The sequence below is a fragment of the Mixophyes fleayi genome, chromosome 6 (assembly GCF_038048845.1).
Source record: "Mixophyes fleayi isolate aMixFle1 chromosome 6, aMixFle1.hap1, whole genome shotgun sequence".
Lineage (NCBI taxonomy): Eukaryota > Metazoa > Chordata > Amphibia > Anura > Limnodynastidae > Mixophyes > Mixophyes fleayi.
Window position 1 is genome coordinate 124,881,783 of NC_134407.1, and position 24,682 is coordinate 124,906,464.

At 41.5% G+C, this 24,682-nt stretch overlaps 1 protein-coding gene across 2 annotated transcripts in view; it reads left to right on the plus strand.

Annotated features, from left to right (window-relative positions):
• Positions 1-24,682, plus strand: part of LOC142160381 (matrix metalloproteinase-9-like) — a 69,248-nt gene that overhangs the window by 5,917 nt on the left and 38,649 nt on the right. For both annotated transcript variants that reach the window (XM_075215286.1, XM_075215287.1), the window contains exons 4-6: positions 12,469-12,633; positions 17,035-17,145; positions 17,506-17,556. In XM_075215286.1, the coding sequence (XP_075071387.1) occupies positions 12,469-12,633; positions 17,035-17,145; positions 17,506-17,556 (327 nt within the window). The remainder of the gene's footprint in view (positions 1-12,468; positions 12,634-17,034; positions 17,146-17,505; positions 17,557-24,682) is intronic.

The window sequence follows — 24,682 nt, forward strand, 5'->3', positions numbered from 1 at the left end:
GCAGAACTGCTGAAATGGCCCTTCTTTATAGGTACATTATCAGAATGCTCACGATTAGACATCCTACTGGTGGATGGACTCTCCACAGGGATTGGTGTCATTTCTGATTCTGAGCATACATTATCCTCTAATGCCTTACTGTTTTCTTGCAGCTCGGCTTTGACGCGTAACAGTAGTTGTGCACCACTTTTAGACTCCAAATTACTTGGTCTTGCTTGGTCACGAGTGACCGTACAAGAAGGCTCGGTAACATTTTTGGATCTGCCTCATTCATTCTTTGCCACTGCGTGTGTAGAATGGCATGTTGGCAATTTTTTTTTTATTGGCACTTTTTCTCAGTTACACTTCTTTTTCGCTTCAACAGAGGCCAAAGCACTTGTAGTGCCAAAATTGTATTAGATAGATACTGCTGACAAATATGACTTTTGACAGCCTGAAAAATTAGTGTTTCACACTGGGGAATATGGGAGACCCCAAAAGCACTTGTAGTGCTAAATATTGTTTTAGATACTGCTGACAAATATGACTTTTGACAGCCAGAAAATACTGGGGAATATGGGACACCCCAAAAGCACTTGGAGTGCTAAATATTTTTTTAGATACTGCTGACAAATATGACTTTTGACAGCCAGAAAAATTACAGTAAAACACTGGGGAATATGGGACACCCCAAAAGCACTTGAAGTGCCAGAAATTGTAAAAAAAAACCTCCTCTATGCTCATCTTACTGCTGTAACAATTGGTATTAATATTAGATTTGTCTAGAATAGAAACAATAATGTGTTCAATTATTGTTCTGTCCCTGCGCTGATATAGCCTGTGACCTAACCCTGCTCTCTCCCTCTGTCAAATGGCGATGGATTGCTGTGGAGGCGGGTATTTATGCTTTTCAAATCTCGCGAGGACCGAGCTCAGAAATACGAATAAGTCACGATGACGTTTTGCCTCGATTTGGATTCCGAATGGGCGGCAGAGTACCGAGCCTCCTTGGCTCGGTACTCGGATAGGCTAAATTCGGATGAATTCGGATCTCAGGGAACCGAGCCCGCCCATCTATAATATATGCATATATACATATCTACTATATAAATGCCTAGTGGCGGGTGTGGGAAAAAAAACAAACCAAGCTGCAGCGCCACCTGCTGGGCAGAGTTATACACTGACCTATATATTTCTTGAAGGAGAAGTGACAGTTGGGAGTGGTTGGTGGTTGCCGGGGGTGACAGTGGGGAGTTTTTAACACCTTAAGTAGCTTGATTTGACTAGAATGCATGAGTATCATGCACGGGTTAACTGAGCTACTAAATTCTTAGTGTGTGTGGGAAAAAAAACTCAAAAAGGGCTGAAATTTGGTATACTGACACTATTGACGAGTTGAGGGGTCAAACTCATTTTCGTGAGGTAATTTTACCTCATGAACACACATGTGTACAGTGGCGGATCCAGGGGGGTGCGATCGGGACAATCGCCCCCCCCTCTAGAATGGGTTTGCTGCCGACGGCTGCACAGTATGTGCAGGTCCGTTTGGCAGTGACAGTGTGCTGCCCGGCTGCTCTGATTGTGTTTTAAACACAATCAGAGCAGCCGGGCAGCACACTGTCCCTGGCTGTCACTGCCGAGCGGACCTGCACATACTGTGCAGCCCCCGGCAGCCTCAGAAGTCGGAAAGGGGGCGGGGCCTACATTGCCCCGCCCTAGCATCACCCCGGGGAACAAACATTTTCTAGATCCGCCCCTGCATGTGTAGCGGCGTGTGTTAGTGTGTGTGTGTCTGTGGAAAAAACTATTTTCTCAGAAAGGGCTCATCCGAATGACCTGAAATTTGGTATACTGACATTATTTCACAAAAAAATGCATGAGTATCATGTGCGGGTTAACTTGTACATATATATATATATATGACATATATATGACATATATACTTTCGCGTTTTTTCGGATTGCAAAACGTCATTGTGACGTCATCAGATCTCGTGAGTTTTGGAATCTATAAATACCGCCCTCCACAGCGATCTAGCGTCATTTGAGAGAGGGATATAGAAGTGGTAGGATAGAGTATAGAGCAATTGGTCAGGCAAACTTACAGAAGTGAAAGAGGAGGGTGGTAGCAGTGTTCAACAAAGCTCCATTGCTAATGGTCATTGCTAAAATCCAAATATACAAGTCCTTGCAGGTTTTTTTTCTGAATTTACACCAAAAAGTGTAGGGTGTTATATACACCCAAAAACAAGAGCTCTATTGCTCAATTTGTAATTTTGAAATACAAATATAATATACTAGTCCTTGCAGGCTTTTTTTCTGAATTTGCAGCAAAAAGTATAGGTTGTTATATGCACCCAAAGACAAAAGCTCCATTGCCGAATTTGTCATTGCTGAAATACAAATATAATATACTAATACTTGCAGGCTTTTTTTCTGAATTTGCACCAAAAAGTGTAGGGTGTTAAATACACCCAAAAACAAGAGCTCCATTGCTCAATTTGTCATTGCTGAAATACAAATATAATATACTAGTCCTTGCAGGATTTTTTTCTGAATTTGCACCAAAAAGTGTAGGGGGTTAAATACACCCAAAGACAAGAGCTCCATTGCTGAATTTGTCATTGCTGAAATACAAATATAATATACTAGTCCTTGCAGGCTGTTTTTCTGAATTTGTAGGGTAGGGTGTTATCCAAATGGATTCACAGCAGTACACAGAAGAGCAGGAGCAGCAAGCAGCTGCTGCCACCAGTCCCGATGATAGTAATCCCTGTACGCCATCTGGTAAAGCCTATGTAAAAGTACTTAGTCTTTTTAAGTCAGGGAAAAAAACATTAAAAAAAATTTTTTTACCTTGGTGAAGAAAAAAAGAGCTGGAATCTATGAAAAGTTATCTGCCGGGAAAAAAAATTGCCGACATTCTAAACACACAGTGGCAAAGAAAGAATGAAACCTTTGCCTTTCTCTTTGAGTGCGAAATCTAAAATTGTTACTGAGGCATCTTCTTGTAAGGTCACTTGTGACCAAGCAAGACCAAGAAATTCGAACTCCAAAAGTGGTGCACAAATACTTTTACATGTAAAAGCCGAGCTGGAAGAAAACATTCAGAAATGACACCAATCTCTGAGGAGAGTCCATGCATGAGTGCTATGTGTAATTGTGACCATTCAGATAGTCTATCCATAAAGAAGGCCCCTTTCAACATTTCTGCTGATGTGTGCCTGAACAGCCCGAGTGTAGCCAGTAATGCACCAATTGAGGATGCCACTTTGGAATTGGAACAGGATGAGGGGGATATTTGTGTAGCCGACGAGGGTGCTAATGAGGATGTTGATGAAGATGATATTGTTGGTGATTCGCCTTCACCAGCAGGAACAGCAGCAGCATGTACCCAAGTCCGTCACATTTGTCAGAGGCTACTCTGTGTATCACCGGCTTAACTAAGAGGCATACAGCTGACAATCTGCAACAAAAACTAAGGGATGTCATTGCAACATGGCTTATCCCGTTTGGACTCTCCTCAGGATATGTCATTTCTGATAACGCCACCAATATTGTGAGAGCATTACAGCTGGGTGAATTCCATAACATTCCCTGTTTTGCTTACACAATAAACTTGGTGGTGCAGAGCTTTTTAAAAAATGACAGGGACGTGCAGTAGATGCTGTCTGTGGCCCGTAAAATATCTGGACATTTCCGGCATTCGGCAACAGCGTGTGGGAGATTGCAGCAGCTGCAAGAGCAATTTTATTTGCCTTGCCACCAACTGAAGCAAGAGATGGTGACAAGGTGGAATTCCACCCTGTATATATGCTTCTGAGGATGGAGGAACAGCGAAAAGCCATACATGCTTACTCCACCAGCTATGACATTGGGAAGGGGAAGGAAGGGGGGATATATTTTAGTCAAGCGCAGTGGAGAATACTTTCTGTGCTGTGCAAGGTGCTGAAACCATTCAAAGTAGTCACCTGTGAAGTGAGTTCAGACACTGCGAGCCTGAGTCAAGTTATTCCCTTAATTAGACTTTTGGAAAAAGCAGCTTGAGAAACTGAAGGAGGAGATTAAACAAAGCAATTCCGCTAAGTATGTCGGACTTGTGGATCAAGTACTTTATTCACTTTGCCAGGATCCAAGAGTTATCAAAATCTTAAACCGAGGATCAAGCACAATTGCCAAAATGTAGTGATCCGATTTCAAGACCTATGTCTTCACTTTGTTTCCTACTGACCAATATCTGAAGAGATGCAAGGAGCTCCTGGTGAGCAAGATGATAGCTCAAGTGTTATGTGACAGGATGGTATCTCCTCCTGCTAGGAAAAAACTTAGCTTTCCCAATAGACCCAGGGATGATGCAGATGACTCTGCACCAAATTTTGACATCTGGTCTTAAAGAATTGACCAAAAACGTGAAACCTCTGCCGTAACTCCACCTGATCTTACTATCAACATCCAAAGGATGGTATATAAATAGACATATCAAACATTCCCTTTACATACTGGAAGGAAAAAAAGGGAATTTGGAGACCCATGTACCAACTCGTTTTGCACTGCCTAAGCTGCCCACCCTTAAGTGTGTACTCGGAAAGAGTTTTCAGCACAGCCGGAAACCTTGATGATGTTCATAAAAGTGAACTTCAAGTTCCACGAGGAAGGCCTTTCCCGCCAATTACTTCAAAATACTGAGACTTCTGTAACGGTGGATTCCAGCGGTGATGAATTAATAGCTTGTGAGGACAATGTACACACTGATGAGGGTGAGGATGAGGCTGAGGATGATGACAACAACATCTGGCCACAGTAGAGTTAATTAACAGCACTGTTACCTTAGGTGGCTTAAGGCCATTGTTACCTTGTTTTGTGGGGGCCCAAACAAACCAAGCACAAGGAGTGGCACTATTGTGGCTGAAGTGCTTGGTTTGTTAAAGTGTGCATGTCCTTTTTAAGATCCAACATAAGGGTGGGTGGGAGAGCCCAAGGACAATTCCATCTTGCACCACTTTTCTTTTCTGCCACTGCTGTGTGCCAATGTGTCCTATATGTGCTAGGAACTACCGTGTGTTTGAGTCATTGCTCTGTCGCTTAGCATTCAGCCAGGTCGCTGCAGTATTTGTCCAAAAGTGTATGAAAATAATAATGTGACCTGTGAGGTGGTCAAAATGAGAGATGAGCGGGCTCGGATTGCGCTAATCCGAGCCCACCCGAACAGTGCGGATCCGACGGGATCCGAACACTGTTTGGGTATTTCCGGCGGCCAAAAAAATCAAACCGAGGCTATGAAGTCCAAGTCTCGCGTCGGATCTTGCAAGACTCGGATTGCATAAATTTGCCGCTTGCGGCCGCCATCTTCATTTGGGCTCAGATCAGAGAAGAGGGAGGTTGTAGTTTAGTGGTGCTCCTGTGTCCTGTGACTCTGTCCTGCTTAATCCAGTGGTTAGTTTGTCCTGTGCTCTGTCCTGCTGATCAGTCCAGTGGTGCTTTTGTCCTGTGCTCTGTCCTGCTGAGTCCAGTGGTGCTTTGGCCAGTGCTCTGTCCTGCTGAGTCCAGTGGTGCTTTTGTCCTGTGCTCTGTCCTTCTGAGTCCAGTGGTGCTGTGTCCTGTGCTTTGTTCTGCTAAGTCCCTAGTTATTTTAAAATTTTTAACAAATCATCAAAAAAAAAAAAAAAAAAATTATACAAAATAATAAAAAAAATTATAAAAAAATTATACAAAAATAATTAAAAATAAATCTAAAAAAATTATTTAAAAAGTATAAAAAAAATTTCTATGGCAATATATTCTTGCAGTCCAGAAATATTAGTACTGCAATATTTACCTACGTTCACTGTTCTTGCAGTCCAGAAATCTTAGTACTGCAAAATTAAAATACGTTCACTGTTCTTGCAGGCCAGAAATATTAGTACTGCAATATTTACCTACGTTCACTGTTCTTGCAGTCCAGAAATATTAGTACTGCAATATTTACCTCCGTTCACTGTTCTTGCAGGCCAGAAATATTAGTACTGCAATATTTACCTATGTTCACTGTTCTTGCAGTCCAGAAATATTAGTACTGCAATATTTACCTACGTTCACTGTTCTTGCAGTCCAGAAATATTAGTACTGCAATATTTACCTACGTTCACTGTTCTTGCAGTCCAGAAATATTAGTACTGCAATATTTACCTACGTTCACTGTACTTGCAGTCCAGAAATATTAGTACTGCAATATTTACCTACGTTCACTGTTCTTGCAGTCCAGAAATATTAGTACTGCAATATTTACCTACGTTCACTGTTCTTGCAGTCCAGAAATATTAGTACTGCAATATTTACCTACGCTCACTGTTCTTGCAGTCCAGAAATATTAGTACTGCAAAATTAAAATACGTTCACTGTTCTTGCAGTCCAGAAATATTAGTACTGCAATATTTACCTACGTTCACTGTTCTTGCAGGCCAGAAATATTAGTACTGCAATATTTACCTACGTTCACTGTTCTTCAAGTCCAGAAATATTAGTACTGCAAAATTAAAATACGTTCACTGTTCTTGCAGTCCAGAAATATTAGTACTGCAATATTTACCTACGTTAACTGTTCTTGCAGGCTAGAAATATTAGTACTGCAATATTTAACTACGTTCACTGTTCTTGCAGTCCAGAAATATTAGTACTGCAAAATTAAATTACATTCACTGTTCTTGCAGTCCAGAAATATTAGTACCAGAGATTAAACTATAATGGAGTACAAAAATTTGGAGTATAAAGTAGGGAAAGATCAAGACCCACTTCCTCCTAATGCTGAAGCTGCTGCCACTAGTCATGACATAGATGATGAAATGCCATCAACGTCGTCTGCCAAGGCCGATGCCCAATCTCCTAGTAGAGGGCATGTAAAATCCAAAAACCCAAAGTTCACTAAAATTAGTAAAAAAAGGAAATTAAAAACATCTGAGGAGAAACATAAACTTGCCAATATGCCATTTACGACACGGAGTGCCAAGGAACGGCTTAGGCCCTGGCCCGTGTTCAGGACTAGTGGTTCAGCTTCACCCAAGGATCTAAGCCCCCCTCCTCCCCCCCCTCCAAAAAAATTAAGAGAGTTAAGCTGTCATCAACAACACAGCAAACAACTCTGCCTTCTAAACAGATGACATCACAAATCCCCAAAGCGAGTCCAAGGGTGTTGGTGGTTGCGAAGCCTGACCTTCCCATCACTGTATAGGAAGAGGTGGCTCCTTCCACCATTTGCAGCATGCCCTCTGCATATGCTGGAAGGATCACCCACAGTGTAGATCCAGATTTGGATAATGAAGGTGTCAATGTTGTACATCGGGAGGAGGATATTGATGTAGCTGGTGCTGAGGAGAAACTTGACGAGGAGGATGCTCATGTGGTTATCTTAAATGAGCCACCAGGGGGGGAAACCTTTGTTGTCCATGGGAAGAAAAAGCCCATCGTCATGCCTGGCCAGAAGACCAAGAAATCCACCTCTACGGTCTGGAATTATTTCTATCCCAATCCGGACAACAAATGTATGGCCATATGTACCATATGTAAAGCTCAAATAAGCAGGGGTAAGGATCTTGGCAACCTAGGGACATCCTCCCTTATACGTCACCTGAATAACCTTCATAATTCAGTGTTTAGTTCAGGAACTGTGGCTAGGACCTTCAGCAGTCCAGGGACACCTAAATCCCTTGGTCTTGATGTATACACACCAGCAACACCTTCCTCGTCAATTTCCGACACGATCTCGATCAGAGATAGTCCTGCGGGCCATGTCACCGGCATGACTGAGTCCTCTTCAATCCAGGATTCTTCCGGAGGATCCTGCAGCACTACGCCTACTACTGCCGCTGCTGCTGTTGCTGCTGGTAGTCGTTCATCTTCCCAGAGGGGAAGTCGTAAGACCGCTACGTCTTTCACAAAGCAATTGACCGTACAACAGTCGTTTGCCATGAGCACGAAGTACGACACTAGTCATCCTATGGCAAAGCGGATAACTGCGTCAATAACAGCTATGTTGGTGTTAGACGTGCGTCCGGTGTCCGCCATCAGTGGAGTGGGATTTAGACGGTTGATGGAGGTATTGTGTCCCCGGTACCAAATCCCTGTCGAGATTCCACTTCACTAGGCAGGCGATACCAAAGATGTACAGAGAAGTACGAAAAAGTGTCCTCAGTGCTCTGAAAAATGCGGTTGTACCCACTGTCCACTTAACCACGAACATGTGGACAAGTGGTTCAAGGCAAACAAAGGACTATATGACTGTGACAGCCCACTGGGTAGATGCATCCCCTTCCGCAGCAACAGCAGCATCAGTAGCAGCATCTCCACAACGCCTGCTCATTCCAAGGCAGGTAACGTTGTGAATCACCGGTTTTAATAAGAGGCACAACGCTGACAACCTCTTAGAGAAACTGAGGGAAATAATCTCGCAGTGGCTTACCCCACTTAAACTCTCCTGGGGATTTGTGGTGTCAGACAACGCCAGTAACATTGTGCGGGCATTACATATGGGCAATTTCTAGCACATCCCATGTTTTGCCCACACAATAAATTTGCAGTCCATTACCTGAAGAGTGACAGGGGTGTGCAGGATATGCTTGCGGTGGCCCGCAAAATTGCTGGACACTTTTGGCATTCTGCCACTGCCTACCGCAGACTTGAGCAACATCAAAAAAGTCTGAACCTGCCCTGCCATCACCTCAAACAAGAAGTTGTGACGCACTGGAACTCCACCCTCTATATGCTGCAGAGGATGGAGGAGCAGCAAAAGGCCATTCAAGCCTACACAGCCACCTACGACATAGGCAAAGGAGTGGGGATGCGCCTGAGTTAAGCGCAGTGGAGACTGATTTCCGTGTTGTGCAAGGTTCTCCAGCCGTTTGAACTTGCCACACGAGAAGTCAGTTCCAAAACTGCCAGCTTGAGTCAGGTGATTCCCCTGATCAGGCTGTTGCAGAAGCAGCAGGAGAAAGTGAGGGAGGAGCTGTTAAAGCATTGCGATTCCACCAAGCATGTAGCTCTTGTGGATGAAGCCCTTCGTACACTTTGCCAGGATCCGAGGGTGGTCACTCTTTTAAAGTCAGAGGAATACATTCTGGCCACCGTGCTCGATCCTCGGTTTAAAGCGTATGTTGTGTCTCTATTTCCGGCGGACACAAGTCTACAGCGGTGCAAAGACCTGCTGGTCAGAATATTGTCCTCTGAAGATGACCGTGACATGCCAACAGCTCCTCCTTCATTTTCTTCCACACCTGTGGCTGCGAGGAAACAGCTGAGATTTCCGAAACGACCCGCTGGCGGGGATGCAGACAACATCTGGTCCGGACTGAAGGACCTGCCAACCATTGCAGACATGTCTACTGTCGCTGCATTGGATGCTGTCACAATTGAAAAATGGTGGAGGATTACTTTGCTGACACCATCCAAGTAGACATGTCAGACAGTCCATATTCTTACTGGCAGGAAAAAAAGGCAGTTTGGAAACCCTTGTACAAACTGGCTCTATTTTACCTGAGTTGTCCCCCCTCCAGTGTGTACTCGGAAAGAGTTTTTAGTGCAGCGGGGAACCTGGTCAGTGAGCGGCGAAGGAGGTTGCTTCCGCAGAACGTTGAGAAGATGATGTTCATAAAAATGAATTATCAATTCTTGAATCAAGACCAGCACTGGCCTCCAGAGACTACAGAGGGACCTGTGATTGTGGAGTCCAGAGGGGACGAATTGATAATGTGTGAGGATGAGGAAGTACACACTGTAGGGGGAGAGGAATCAGAGGATGAGGATGAGGACGACATCTTGCCTCAGTAGAGCCAGTTTAGTTTGTACAGGGAGAGATGAATAGCTTTTTTTATGTGGGGGCCCAAACAAACCAATCATTTCAGCCACAGTCGTTTGGTAGGCCCTGTCGCTGAAATTATTGGTTTATTAAAGTGTGCATGTCCTATTTCAACAACATAAGGGTGGGTGGGAGGGCCCAAGGACAATTCCATCTTGCACTTCTTTTTTTTCTTTATCCGCTCGTTTTGTGGGGGTCCAAACAAACCAATTATTTCAGCCACAGTTTTGTAGGCCCTGTCGCTGAAATGATTGGTTTGTTAAAGTGCGCATGTCCTATTTCAACAACATAAGGGTGGGTGGGAGGGCCCAAGGACAATTCCATCTTGCACCTCTTTTTTTGGTATTATGTGCTCTTTGGGGCCTAGTTTTTCAAACTGCCACTGCAGTGCCACTCCTAGATGGGCCACGTGTTTGTGCCGCCCACTTGTGCCGCTTAGCTTAGACATCCAGCTACCTCGGTGCAACCATTTGGCCTTAAAACAATATTGAGAGGTGTGAGGTGTTTAGAGTAGACTGGAAATTGGTGGAAATGATTGTTATTGAATGTTATTGAGGTTAATAATAGCGTAGGAGTGAAAAGCAAAAAAAACAAACTGTTTTTTTGCACTTTTTATGCTTTTTAAAAAAAAAATCAGAACCCAAAACCCTAAATCAGTACCAAAACCTTGAGTCGGGTGTTTTGGCAAAACAAATCAGAACCCAAAACCTCCAGCTAATCAGAACCCAAAACACAAAACACTAAAAGTGGCCGGTGCACACCCTTAGTCAAAATTGGCTGCAAATGACTTGAAATTAGTGTTGGTGAGGTTAATAGTAATGTAGGGAAAAAAAAGAGCAAAATTATGTGATTTTAGCATATTTTGCAATTTTTCTAAAAAAAATACAGATCCAAAACCAAAACACACAAGGGTGGTTTTGCGAAAACCAAAACCAAAACATGAAGCTAATCCGATAGTGTAATACTTTAGGGATAAATCTATAAAAATAGTGATTGGTAATATGCGTACCAAACAATTTCTTTTTATCTGGCATATCAAAATTTCGGTCCTCACACCTTTACTCAGGAGGTCATGAAGGATTCCGGGCCATATACATGAAAAAGATGTGGAAAACCAGCAATAGTGTATTACTTTTTACATAAAATATTCCATATACCATGCACCCATTGATTGTGCTTAAGCGTACTAAATATAGAAGATATTATGTTTATCTGTACTTTTTTGGGTTCACTCTGAACCTTTTGTTATACAATTCAATAGGTCCAATATAGCGACCCAACAATAATCACGGATATATAGAATATTCAGACACCTCAAAATTGTACAATGTGCTATAGTATATCTTTACTTTTGTGCGTGTGTCTGTGTGTGTGTGTCTCTCTCTCTCTCTCTCTCTCTCTCTCTCTTTATATATATATATATATATATATATATATATATATATATACAAGTTAACCCGTGCATGATACTCATGCATTCTAGTCAAATCAAGCTACTTAAGGTCTTAAAAAGGTTCTTGTCATGCATTTGGACCTAGCCCAGGCCTCCTCAGGGGAAGAGCGTTAGTTCCCGACGCAAGCGGCCTTTTTAATGTGTGTTCATGAGGTAAAATTACCTCACGAAAATGAGTTTGACCCCTCAACTCGTAAATTTAGCCTTTACTACCCCTCCCACGGGGGGAAGGGGGGATGATGGAAGTTAACTGACTTGACTATTCTAATTTTTTTGTCAAATAATGTCAGTATACCAAATTTCAGGTCAATTGGATGAGCCCTTTCTGAGAAAATAGTTTTTTCCACACACACACACTAACGCACGCCTCTACACATGTGTGTTCATGAGGTAAAATTACCTCACAAAAATGAGTTTGAGCCCTACCAAATTTCAGCCCTTTTTGAATTTTTTTCCCCACACACACTAAGAATTTAGTAGGTCAGTGTATAACTCTGCCCAGCAGGTGGCGCTGCAACTTGGGTTTTTTTTCCCACACACACACAGACGCCACTAAGCATTTATATATTAGATATATATATATATATATATATATATATATATATATATATATATATATACACTGTATATTCATATACAATATATTGTAGCCATCCATTCTGGCTGCCTGAATTGGCTCTGAGTACCTTAACCATCCATTCTGGGTGCCAGAATTGGACTTTGAGTTCCTTAGCCATTCATTCCAGGTGCCAAAATGAGGGTCTGAGCTACTTAACCATTCTTTCTGAGTGCCAAAATGGACGTCCGAGTACCTTATTCATCCATTCCGGCTGCGGGAATGGAGCTCTGAGTACCTTAGCCATCCATTCCGGGTGTCAAAGGGAGGGGTCTGAGCTACTTAATCATTCATTCCTTGTGCTTGAATGGGTCTGCAAACACCTTAACCATCCATTCTGGCTGCCGGAATATGGGTCTGAGCTACTTGACCACCCTTTTTATTTGAGGGCACCCACAGGACAAGCTGGGAAGGAGCTTTCTTGTATTTGAACTTGGGAAAGTTGGGCACTTGCAGATCAAAGGTGTAATGGGTAAATAGGTGATTTGAAAAAAAGTATATCTGGTAACCCCACAGTACATTTGTGTTATTGTTGTGTTGTATGCACTGTGTTATTGACTGATCCTCCACGTCACAGTCTCTGGTTCTTTGCTTATAGGTGCTGTGGGAAGTCCTGTGATTGCACAGTGTACTTTCCCCTTCATTTTTGAAGGCAAATCATACAACTCATGCACTAAAGAAGGGAGATCTGATCAGCAACTTTGGTGCTCAACCACACCAAACTATGATAAGGACGGACACTGGATCTTCTGTACTAGATCAGGTATTAAATTCATTGCACAAATGCGGAAGCCACCAGTGGACGACTATATTGCCTTATTCACTCATACTTTTACTTAATACACTGCTTTATCTTTATATATTATCTATATAGACTTTCCCGGGGAGCTTGCCTAGATAGTCCTATATAGTACTACTCTCTTTCTCTCCTAATTGAAATCTCACCCCATCTCAATGTAACTGTGCAAACTTTTTTTTTTGTATGTAATGGGAATGTGTTATCTATTGTTAAAACATGTGTTAGGCTGCTGATCAGTGAAGCATATTTTATGACATCATTCTGACTTGGCTCTCATCTAGCCTGACTAAGACCAATAGAAAATGTTTTCTTTTGATCAGCTAATCAATTAGCACAGATGTAGCTAGTTTGTATTCTTTCTAAGTTCCCAACTTATCTTAGCATTCACTCTAAGAGGAGACGTGTTGATTAAAGTCGGAACACAAAACGGGGGCAATTTTGATGTTTCGATTGAGTGCAAAATTTTTGCGTAGTTCTGCCTATATATATATATATTTCTTTTTAATAAACTTTTTTATTGGTTTTAGTCAAGGTACAAAAATGAGAACCAACAGTAAACCAGCAGATTATGTGGTACAATGGTTATTAACAAGCCAATGTGCTTGAGAGACCCAGTTATACCACGGGGTAAGTTTATACCAAGGTTTTTTAGAGGGAAGATGAACAACGGAGAGAGGAAAAGAAAAGGAGAGGGGATTATTTGGCAGTTCTAGTAGTGGAGGGGAGATGGTAAGCAGCAATGACTCTGAAGCATTATGGAGGCGGCTGGAGGGATTGTAGCAAATGGGAGTAAGTTCTGCCTACATTTACATTCAACTGTTATATAAGATAGATTACAGTTTGCATAGGGGTGGAAATACACTATGTATAAACAGTGCGTTATTTTTGTTAGCGTAGCCAGCAATTACATTATGTTTACTACATGCGTATTTACTATTAATTCACATCAGAATGCACATAACTTTTATATGATTATAATTTGAAATAACGACTGGTAGCAGTAACAAGCCACCTAAAAAAAAAAAAAAAGAACAATTGTGAATATATTTTTCCTATATAATCCATATGTTTGAGATTTTTTTTATTTCATCTGTAATTTTAAAATAGCTAACTAAATAAAAAAATAAATAACTCTTTAATCCGTACAGTTGTTCTGTGCTATCTACACATGCGCAATAGGTAGTAAACAAAGACAATGCCGTCTCGATCATCACTATCACCAGTTATGTCGATATCACTGTCCTGTAGTAGGTGCAAAAGATAAGGCTGAAAACATCTGTACTTACACTAAACACATGATTTTAATTACGCATCTGCGCCCTTACTGTACATGGCCTAGTGAGGGGTGTGTCAGATGTGTGCGGATATGAATTTGGTATAATTGCTTTCTGGGTAATCGATCTAGGATCTTTGTACTTCAAGGTCAGCTCATTAGCCTCTAGTGGCCTGATTCATCTTCAGACTTCAGTCCCTTTTCCTGCTGTAACTTGCGTAAAATAGCTCTGCACATGCTCAGAAACGGACCTTACACCAATGAATTCAATTGTTTGCAATTCATATCAGAATGCAAATGACACTTACCACTGCATACTTCTTAAGCAGTGGAATGGGCAAATGAGGGGGTGGATGAACGTAGGCAATGTATGACGATTCAAGTTCTGGGTTTCTCATAAGTATGTGTTTTTTAGCCGTATTATTTGCAACAGTTACAGGGCAGGTGTAAGTGCTGTCTGATGACTGTCACAGCATCATCTTTATATTAAAAAACTACACATATGAGTGCCACTATATGGCACAGAACATGTGTATGCAAGTAGGAAAAGTATAAAAACGCATTGCATGTACAATATGCATTAAAAAGATCCTAATTTATGTATTTAATGTAAAAGAGTAAAAAAAAATTTTCAAACACATTTTTACTAATGATTATAGTATTATGAGTTGGTAATTTTTTTTATACATTTTTTGTTTTGCATGTGTTCTGATGGGACTTCAAATTGTAAATATGCATGTTCGTATCCTGCAGTCTGTTCTGTCTGTTACTGTTTAGTACTGTTTAGATAGAGTGTATTTACACTAGAGATGGGCGGGCTCGGTTCCCCGAGATCTGAACCCGCCCGAACTTTGCCTATCCGAGTACCGAGCCGAGCAAGCTCGGTACTCTCCCGCCCATTCGGAATCGAAATCGAGGCAAAGCGTCATTGTGACATCGTCGGATCTCGGGGCTCGGTTCTCGCGATATTTGAAATGCATAAATACCCACCTCCACAGCAATCCATCGCCATTTGACAGGGGGAGAGAGCAGGGTTAGGTCACAGGCTGTATTAGAGCAGGGACAGAGCAATAATTGTATACCTTATTCTTTCAATTATTATTGCAATTCTGATACCAATTCTATTAGCAATTGTTAGAGCAGGAAGAGAGGAGGCTAGAGGAGGCTTTTTTTTTCTTCAATATTTTGCACTACAAGTGCTTTGGGGTGTCCCATATTCCCCAGTGTGAAACAATAATTTTTCTGGCTGCAAAAAGTCATATTTAGCAGCAGTATCTATGGAATATTTTGCACTACCAGTGCTTTGGGGTGTCCTATATTCCCCAGTGTGAAACAATAATTTTTCTGGCTGTAAAAAGTCATATTTAGCAGCACTATTTATTGAATATTTTGCACTACAAGTGCTTTGGGCTCATTAAAATGGATTCAAAGCAGTCCACATATGAGCAGGATCAGCAAGCAGGTGCTGGCACCAGCCCTGATGGTAGTTTGTACGTCATCTGGTAAAGCCTATGTAAAAATACATAGTCTTTTTAAATCAGGGAAAAAAACACACACAAAATAAAATAAGTATACTTATAAGTATAAGTATAAGTATAAGTATAAATATAAGTGTAGGGTGCAATCTACCCCCAAATAGGAAAGGGATTTGGGGCATTTCTATATCACGTACAGTCTTGAAAGGCTGCTGTTTTGTCAATTTCACGATAAGGGTAGGGTGTCATACACAGACTGCCATCAAACTGCTTTTGTCCATTCTTGTTTATATTCTACAGTCTATAACGGCTGTATTTTTTCTATATCAATAAAAGTGGAGGGGGGGTCTGATACAGACAGAAAACAAACTACCTTTGTCCATTTCTTTTTATATTGTTCAGTCTATGCAGGCTGCTTTTTTTTCTATTTAACTACAAGTGGAGGGGGGCTGATGCAGACAGAAACCAAACTGCCTTTGTCCATTTCTATTTATATTCTACAGTCTGTAACGGATGAATAGTTTACTATTTTACTACTAGTGGAGAGGGGGTCTGATGCAGACAGATCCCAAACTGCCTTTGTCCATTTCTATTTATATTCTACAGTCTATAATGACTGAATTGTTTTCTATTTAACTACAAATGAAGGGTGTGATATACACCCAAAGACGATGGCTACATTGCCAATAGTCAAAGATGGAGGGGAAGACAACCAGGTTTGTCTGTATAATTTGCAGGCAAGTGTTAGAATTAAGGACGGTCTACCAGGGATTAAACTGTTTTTTTCTTAATTTATTAGCTTTCGAATTACCTCACTTATCCAAGAAACTTGTGGAGCACTAAATTAGGTTATTTTAGACCAAAAAAATGCTATTTTTTACAAAAATAGCAAAACAAAACCCAACAAAACCAAAACCAAAACACACAAGGGCGGTTTTGCCAAAACCAAAACCAAAACACGAAGGTAATCCAGATCCAAAATCAAAACCAAAACACGGGGGTCAGTGACCATCTCTAATTTACACCCAGATTCAAATGGAAACGTATCATGAGATCCACTTGGATTTGAACACAGGTGCACCTATGCTCAAGTTTTGTGATTGTTTTAAAAATGCAACCTGCGTGCTAGGTGTATGTATGTTTTTACTAAAAGTTGATTGTCAATATATCTCTAGTTGTGTATTATTTACTAATATAGAAAAGTACCCATTGTACCCAACATGTCTGTTATTCATGTGTACTAAAGAAATAGACACTGTCCATTTATTTTAAAAAAAAATTCCACATTGAAATGTTCAACAGTATGTGAAGACAAAACACCCTTCAATAAAAGGAACGCCACTTGTTAACAACATGTATGGATTATATGTACTTTCGGCTGCAAACACTTGAGCAAGGGAGGCTATATCATTGTGAGAGCCCCTGAACATGTGACACTCTTGATATAATAAACAAAGCTACTTTATTTTATTATTGCTCTAAATTTATATGCTACCCTGCACCACTGTATGCCATTCACAGAACTATTATAAAAGTGGGGTTGGGGAAGGGGTTAATGTCTGGTAACGCTAATGAAATCGCCCCATCAGACACTGACATTTCACCTCTCTTTGTCAGTTTCTACCCCCTCAAGCAATTCCAAACTCCAAATTGTCATGATACTGTGCCTCGGATTCGTCCTACTATGTGTGTGCTTTGCTGGATGCTGCATGAGAGTTCACTGGAGAGGTGAGTTTTACACTGCTCTGTAAGAAGAAAGAGAATGTGGGTTGGGCAGAACGATATTCATGTAAGGGGTTTGTGAGATAAATGGTCAATACTGAAGAGTAGGGATGGCTAAACTTTGATGCTCCAGCAGTTCTAAGGCTGCACCTTGAGTCACTGGCTTTCTGAGCATCTTAGGAGGTGTAGTTCTGAGTCCCAAATGTTGCCCATTTCTTTTCAAGGACATTTATTTAAATTAACTAAGTATGTAATATTTGGCAAGATAATGTAGCAAGAAACAAGACAAAAGATATAAATTATCATAGAATTGTGTCAGTTTACAGCAATAATGCGATTTTATCACAGTTGTTTTTTTCTTTACAGGTGTTAAGAATGGTCTTTGGTGGTCTTCAAGAAGAGTTATTCTTGATCAAGGTACATAGCCTTGTCCAAACATTGAAATACACTTTTTGAAATATAGATAAAGATAAAGGGTGCCCCTAGTGTAAACGGTGGTAGTTGGCTTACCAACACTTATGCCGCCGACATGAAAATGACGGTATTTCAATTAGCCCGGCACTGATAAAATACAGACATTGTGATTGCTGACAGTCACAATGCTGACATTAAATCAGCAATGCTAGCGGGTGCGGCGACTGTACTGCTGCTGGAGCCGCCGGCAGTAAACAGTGTTAAAAATAAATACATTTTAAAGAAATGTGCCCCCACTCCCCAGTCAAATTAACCTTACTGCTGCCAGCCTAGTGCTGGTTGGAGGAAAATCAGGGGGGCAAACAGCGTGGGGTCCCTCTGATTCTCCTCCAACCAGGCTTATGTTTTGCCAGACAGGGCTGATGGTAACAACAGGAGATCCCGCAACACGGTGTCCCTTTGCCATAATGACACAAATCCCCAGGGAGTTGGGGTCCGCAAACTAAATGCAGGCCCTCTTCCTAGGGGCACCCAGCCCCGTACTGACAGCACTAGGGCTCATCCCACACCCCTAGGTGGTGGGTGTGTGGTAATAAATGTTTAATGATAGATGAATGAAATGCTGTTTTACATCGGTGAACTACAGGTCCCAGCAATGGTGAACTACAGGTCCCAGCAAGCCCTGGCTGCCATGAACAGTATGGACATGCTGGTGGTTGTAGTACTACAAGCACCTGCATATCTATGGCTGCAAGGCTCTAGAATGTAAGTTCTCATGGGCAGGGGTCTCTCTACCTATTGTCCCATGTCTGTCTACTGTCTGACTCCCTCTTATGTCCTGTCATGTCTTTTGCTGCACTCTGTATGAGTACCCATAGCATTACTCACACTCATCTGTGTTACTTATGTGTATTACTTCATCTATTTGTTACTTGGTTCTGTATCTGGCGCTATGGAATCTGTGGTGCCTTATAAATAAATAAATAAATAATAATAATAATGCTGGCACTTGGGGAACCACAAGTGCCAGCATGCCCTGACACCCAGTGCCGCTGGGCCCTGTAGTGCACCAATGCAAAATGTAAATAAAAGACACCCATCACTTAAACCACATTAGTTTATAAAAAAAAATCATACTTGCCAACTCTGTTCTTCATCTGTACTATCCAATCTTGTAAGCTCTTAATTCAAATGGTGTTGTAAAAAAAAAAATTCCAAGTGTTGGAAAAATAAAATTTGTCTGACAGCTTGATCCCCAAAATAATCCATCCGGAACATGCCAAAAAAAATTCAGCAGAACAATGCTAAACGACTTCCTTACTGAAAGAAGTCCTGCCACATAATGAAATCTAACAGCTGGCCTGAAACTTTCTCACGCTGTCAGTGCCGAAAGTCTCAGGTTATAAATAGGTTATAAACTAGAGATGGTCACTGACCCCCGTGTTTTGGTTTTGGATTCGGTTTTGGATCTGGATTACCGTCGTGTTTTGGTTTTGGTTTTGGTTTTGCAAAACCGCCATTGCGTGTTTTGGTTTTGGTTTTGGTTTTGTTTGGTTTTGTTTTGCTATTTTTTGGGAAAATCCATGTTTTTGGGCCTAAATTAACCCAATTTAGTGCTCCAACTGTTTTAGAGACAAGTAATCTAATTGTTGAGGTAATACATCATCCAAAAAAACAGTTTAATTCTTCGTTGGTAGGCCTATTCTACACACAAAACAGATTGTCTTCCTCTCCATCTATGCATATTGGCAATGCAGCCATCGTCTTTGAATGTATATTACACCCTACACTTATAGTTAAATATGTAAAGAAATGGAAAAAGCCAGTTTGGTTTCTGTCTCTCAAGGCCCCCCTCCACTTGTATAAAATAGCAAAAAATTCAGCCATTATAGACTGTACAATATTAATTGACATGGAGAAAGCCAGTTTGGTTTCTGTCTCTCTAGGCCCCCCTCCACTTGTATAAAATACTAAAAAATTCAGCCATTATAGACTGTACAATATTAATTGACATGGAGAAAGACAGTTTGGGGTCACTCTGTCTCTCTAGGCCCCCCTCCACTTGTATAAAATACTAAAAAATTCAGCCATTATAGACTGTACAATATTAATTGACATGGAGAAAGACAGTTTGGGGTCACTCTGTCTCTCTAGGCCCCCCTCCACTTGTATAAAATACCAAAAAATTCAGCCATTATAGACTGTACAATATTAATTGACATGGAGAAAGCCAGTTTGGTTTCTGTCTCTCTAGGCCCCCCTCCACTTGTATAAAATACTAAAAAATTCAGCCATTATAGACTGTACAATATTAATTGACATGGAGAAAGACAGTTTGGGGTCACTCTGTCTCTCTAGGCCCCCCTCCACTTGTATAAAATACCAAAAAATTCAGCCATTATAGACTGTACAATATTAATTGACATGGAGAAAGCCAGTTTGGTTTCTGTCTCTCTAGGCCCCCCTCCACTTGTATAAAATACTAAAAAATTCAGCCATTATAGACTGTACAATATTAATTGACATGGAGAAAGACAGTTTGGGGTCACTCTGTCTCTCTAGGCCCCCCTCCACTTGTATAAAATACCAAAAAATCCAGCCGATATAGACTGTACAATATTAATTGACATGGAGAAAGCCAGTTTGGTTTCTGTCTCTCTAGGCCCCCCTCCACTTGTATAAAATACTAATAAATTCAGCCGTTATATACTGTACAATATAAATTGAAATGGACAAAGGCAGTTTGGTATCTGTCTGCATCAGATCCTCTCTCCACTAGGAGTAAAATAGAAAACTATTCAGCCGTTATATAATCTAGAATATAAATAGAAATTGAGAAAGGCAATTTGGTATCTGTCTGCATCATAATCATCAACATCATCATTAGCGCCCTCGTCGCCTACACAAATCTCCCCCTCATCCTCTTCTAATTCCAAAGTGGCATCCTCAATTTGGGTATCACCGGCTACACTCGGGCTATTAAGGCACACATCAGCAGAATGCTCACGATTAGACATCCCACTGTTGGATGGACTCTCCACAGGGATTGTTATCATTTGTGAATCAGAGCAAATATTCTCCTGTAATGCCTCACTGTTATCTTGCAGCTCGGCTTTGACGCGTAACAGTAGTTGTGCACCAATTGTAGGCTGGGTAACTTTTTGGGATCTGCCACTAATAGCCAAAGGTGAAGGCCTCATTCTCTCTTTGCCACTGCGTGTGTAGAATGGCATGCTTGCAATTTTTTTTTTATCGTCACTTAACTTTTGCTCAGTTACACTTCTTTTTCGCTTCAATACAGTAAATTTTTTTTTGGTTTTTGTTTTTTGCACTAATTTGAAAACACTCTGTTGTTTGACATCGCCTTGGCCAGATGACGTACTGGGAACACTAACATCAGGACTGGTGACAGAACCTGGTTGCTCATTTAGATCATATGTGGACTGCTTTGAATCCATTCTGAGCGCAAACCACTGAGGAGTGCTAAAAATTATTGAGTAGATACTGCTGACAGATATGACTTTTGACAGCCAGAAATATTAATGCACAATTAGGGAGGACACCCCAAAAACACTGAGGAGTGCTAAAAATTATTGAGTAGATACTGCTGACAGATATGACTTTTGACAGCCAGAAATATTAATGCACAATTAGGGAGGACACCCCAAAAACACTGAGGAGTGCTAAAAATTATTGAGTAGATACTGCTGACAGATATGACTTTTGACAGCCAGAAATATTAATGCACAATTAGGGAGGACACCCCAAAAACACTGAGGAGTGCTACAAATTATTGAGTAGATACTGCTGACAGATATGACTTTTGACAGCCAGAAATATTAATGCACAATTAGGGAGGACACCCCAAAAACACTGAGGAGTGCTAAAAATTATTGAGTAGATACTGCTGACAGATATGACTTTTGACAGCCAGAAATATTAATGCACAATTAGGGAGGACACCCCAAAAACACTGAGGAGTGCTACAAATTATTGAGTAGATACTGCTGACAGATATGACTTTTGACAGCCAGAAATATTAATGCACAATTAGGGAGGACACCCCAAAAACACTGAGGAGTGCTAAAAATTATTGAGTAGATACTGCTGACAGATATGACTTTTGACAGCCAGAAATATTAATGCACAATTAGGGAGGACACCCCAAAAACACTGAGGAGTGCTACAAATTATTGAGTAGATACTGCTGACAGATATGACTTTTGACAGCCAGAAATATTAATGCACAATTAGGGAGGACACCCCAAAAACACTGAGGAGTGCTACAAATTATTGAGTAGATACTGCTGACAGATATGACTTTTGACAGCCAGAAATATTAATGCACAATTAGGGAGGACACCCCAAAAACACTGAGGAGTGCTAAAAATTATTGAGTAGATACTGCTGACAGATATGACTTTTGACAGCCAGAAATATTAATGCACAATTAGGGAGGACACCCCAAAAACACTGAGGTGTGCTACAAATTATTTAGTAGATAATGCTGACAGATATGACTTTTGACAGCCAGAAATATTAATGCACAATTATGGGGGACACCCCAAAAGCGCTGGGGAGTGCCAAATATGAAGAAAAAATAATAAACCTCTATCCTCCTCTCTGCACTAGCGATTTTGGTTAGAGCAATTGCAAGAACAATATGGTATTCTCTGTCCCTGCTCTAATTAGCCTATGACTACACCCTGCTCTCTCCCTCTGTCAAATGGCGATGGATTGCTGTGGAGGCGTGTATTTATAAAGTTGAAGTATCGCGAGAACCGAGTCCCGAGATCCGACGACGTCACAATGACGTTCGGCCTCGATTTGGATTCGGAATGGGCGGGAGAGTACCGAGCTGCTCAGCTCGGTACTCGGATACCCAAAGTTCGGGTGGGTTCGGTTCTCGGAGAACCGGACCCGCCCATCTCTATTATAAACAGACCTGCCAGCTGTTAGATTTCATTATGCGGCGGGACTTCTTTCAGTAAGGAAATCGTTTAGTGTTGTTCTGCCACCAGCCCGGCTGACAAAAGCCCATTTTGACTGTCGGCAATCACGATGTTGGTATTTTTGAAATAGAAACATTTATCCTGTCAGCAGGATAATTATCAGTATTTCTTCTGTTTGGAATTCGTACTCAACCCATTGTAATTTAGGAAGACTATTCAAATCAAATTATACATGATATCCATACATCTTTGGCTGAACCCTATGGGTTATAATACCTTTTGGTGTTAATTGTAGCCTGTTGCCATTTTGACAGCCCAACCAAACAGGAATGTGGATCAGTTACTTTAGCAGCACCACCCTTAATAAAAGGATAACATCCAGATGGATGAAACAGAAACATGAATGACAGGGTGCATTTTAGGTAGTGTTAGAACAGTATTTCCCAAATGCAGTCCTCACATAACCCTAACATGTGCATGTTTTCTATATCTTCTTGCTGAACCACAGGCACTGGCGGATTCAAGGGGGGAGGGGGCGATCGGGACAAACGCTCCCCCCCGGCAGCAATTTTTACCCCATTAAATTGCGGTGGAGAAGTCCGATCATTTGGGGAAGGGGGGGGGCTAAACGGGACCAACCTATCAGAGTGAATGAGAGGCATGGCTATGCAAATTCACCCCAACCTAAAAAAAAAAAGTCTAGTTCTGCCGCTGAGCACAGGTGTATTCCTTACTGACACATTGTAAACGATCTACAGGTGGTACAGGTGACCTGGAAATAATGCACTGTTAGTGCTCCCTGCGGACTGGATTTGGGAAACCCTGTATTAGAATGTTATGAATATTATTGTTTGCCTATATATCGCCACCTTTTAATGCAGTGCTTTAAAGATAAATTTAATCATCCACATAAAACCAGTAGGGTCTGTTTTGTTAGCAGTCAATTAACCTACCAGTATATTTTTGGACTGTGGAAGGAATCCCACACAAACACAGGAAGTACATACAAACTCCAAAGAGATAGGACCCTGGCGGGAATTTAACCTATGGGTTAACCTATGGCCCCGGCATGCTGATGCAGCAATTTATTATTATTATTATTACCATTTATTTATATAGTGCCACTAATTCCGCAGCGCTGTACAGAGAACTCACTCACATCCGTCCCTGCCCCATTGGGCTTACAATCTAAATTCCCAAACACACAGACAGAGACAGACACACAGACAGGGGTCAATTTGTTAGCAGCCAATTAACCTACCAGTATGTTTTTTTTGGAGTGTGGGAGGAAACCGGAGGCAGAAGTGCTAACCACTTAGCCACCATGCTGCCCACAAAGCAATGCTAAACACTGGAAATACAGACAAACTCCTAGACAAAATTAGTCAAGGAACCAGGAAAAATTGGCACAAAATATCTAAGAAAATTGGAATGTGAACTTTACATATAAGACAAACAAACAAGTGTAACCCCCTGTCACTGTGTGTAGTGTGGGGTGCAAAGGGTACACAGTGCACCTCCTTCTCAAGCCCTGGCTAGCTGATGGGCATGGGTGTAAATGATCAGGGGGTCCCTGCACATGCAGGTGTTTCTTTGTAGTTAGTGGGACACAGGTAATGTCACTTTGATGCAGTGTAATAGAAGTCACAATAATTTGGGCGCCAGACCATCTCTATAACAAACTGAACCTTTATTTACACTCTTCCTCCAGCACGATAATCATAATGGTTGCAGAATATATACATCTCCTTACTCTCTCCAGCACAGTTCTTAATGAGAAATACGAATATGGTTGCAAATATCTTATCACTCCTCCTGCACAGTTCTTAATGTTATCCAGATGTTAAATAACATAATTTACATGTCTCTTGCACTCCATACTCACTGCAGATCACCCTTTCTGCAGGGGCACATGCATGGATGCTAATAGGCAGGCAGCTTCTCCTCCATGCAGCTCTGACACACTCTGTGTACCTCTCAACTGCAGCTCATCCCTCCTCTGCGGGGATAATGTCTCCTGTGCTCTGACACGTCACTCTGTGTACTCTCAGCCTCAGGATCTGACACTACAGCTACCAGGCCTCTTGTAGCAGCCCTCACTCCAGGGCCTCTTCCATGCGAAGTGTCCCCCTCTCTCTTGGGTTATCTTTAGTGCATGGAGTTCTCCCCCTCATCCA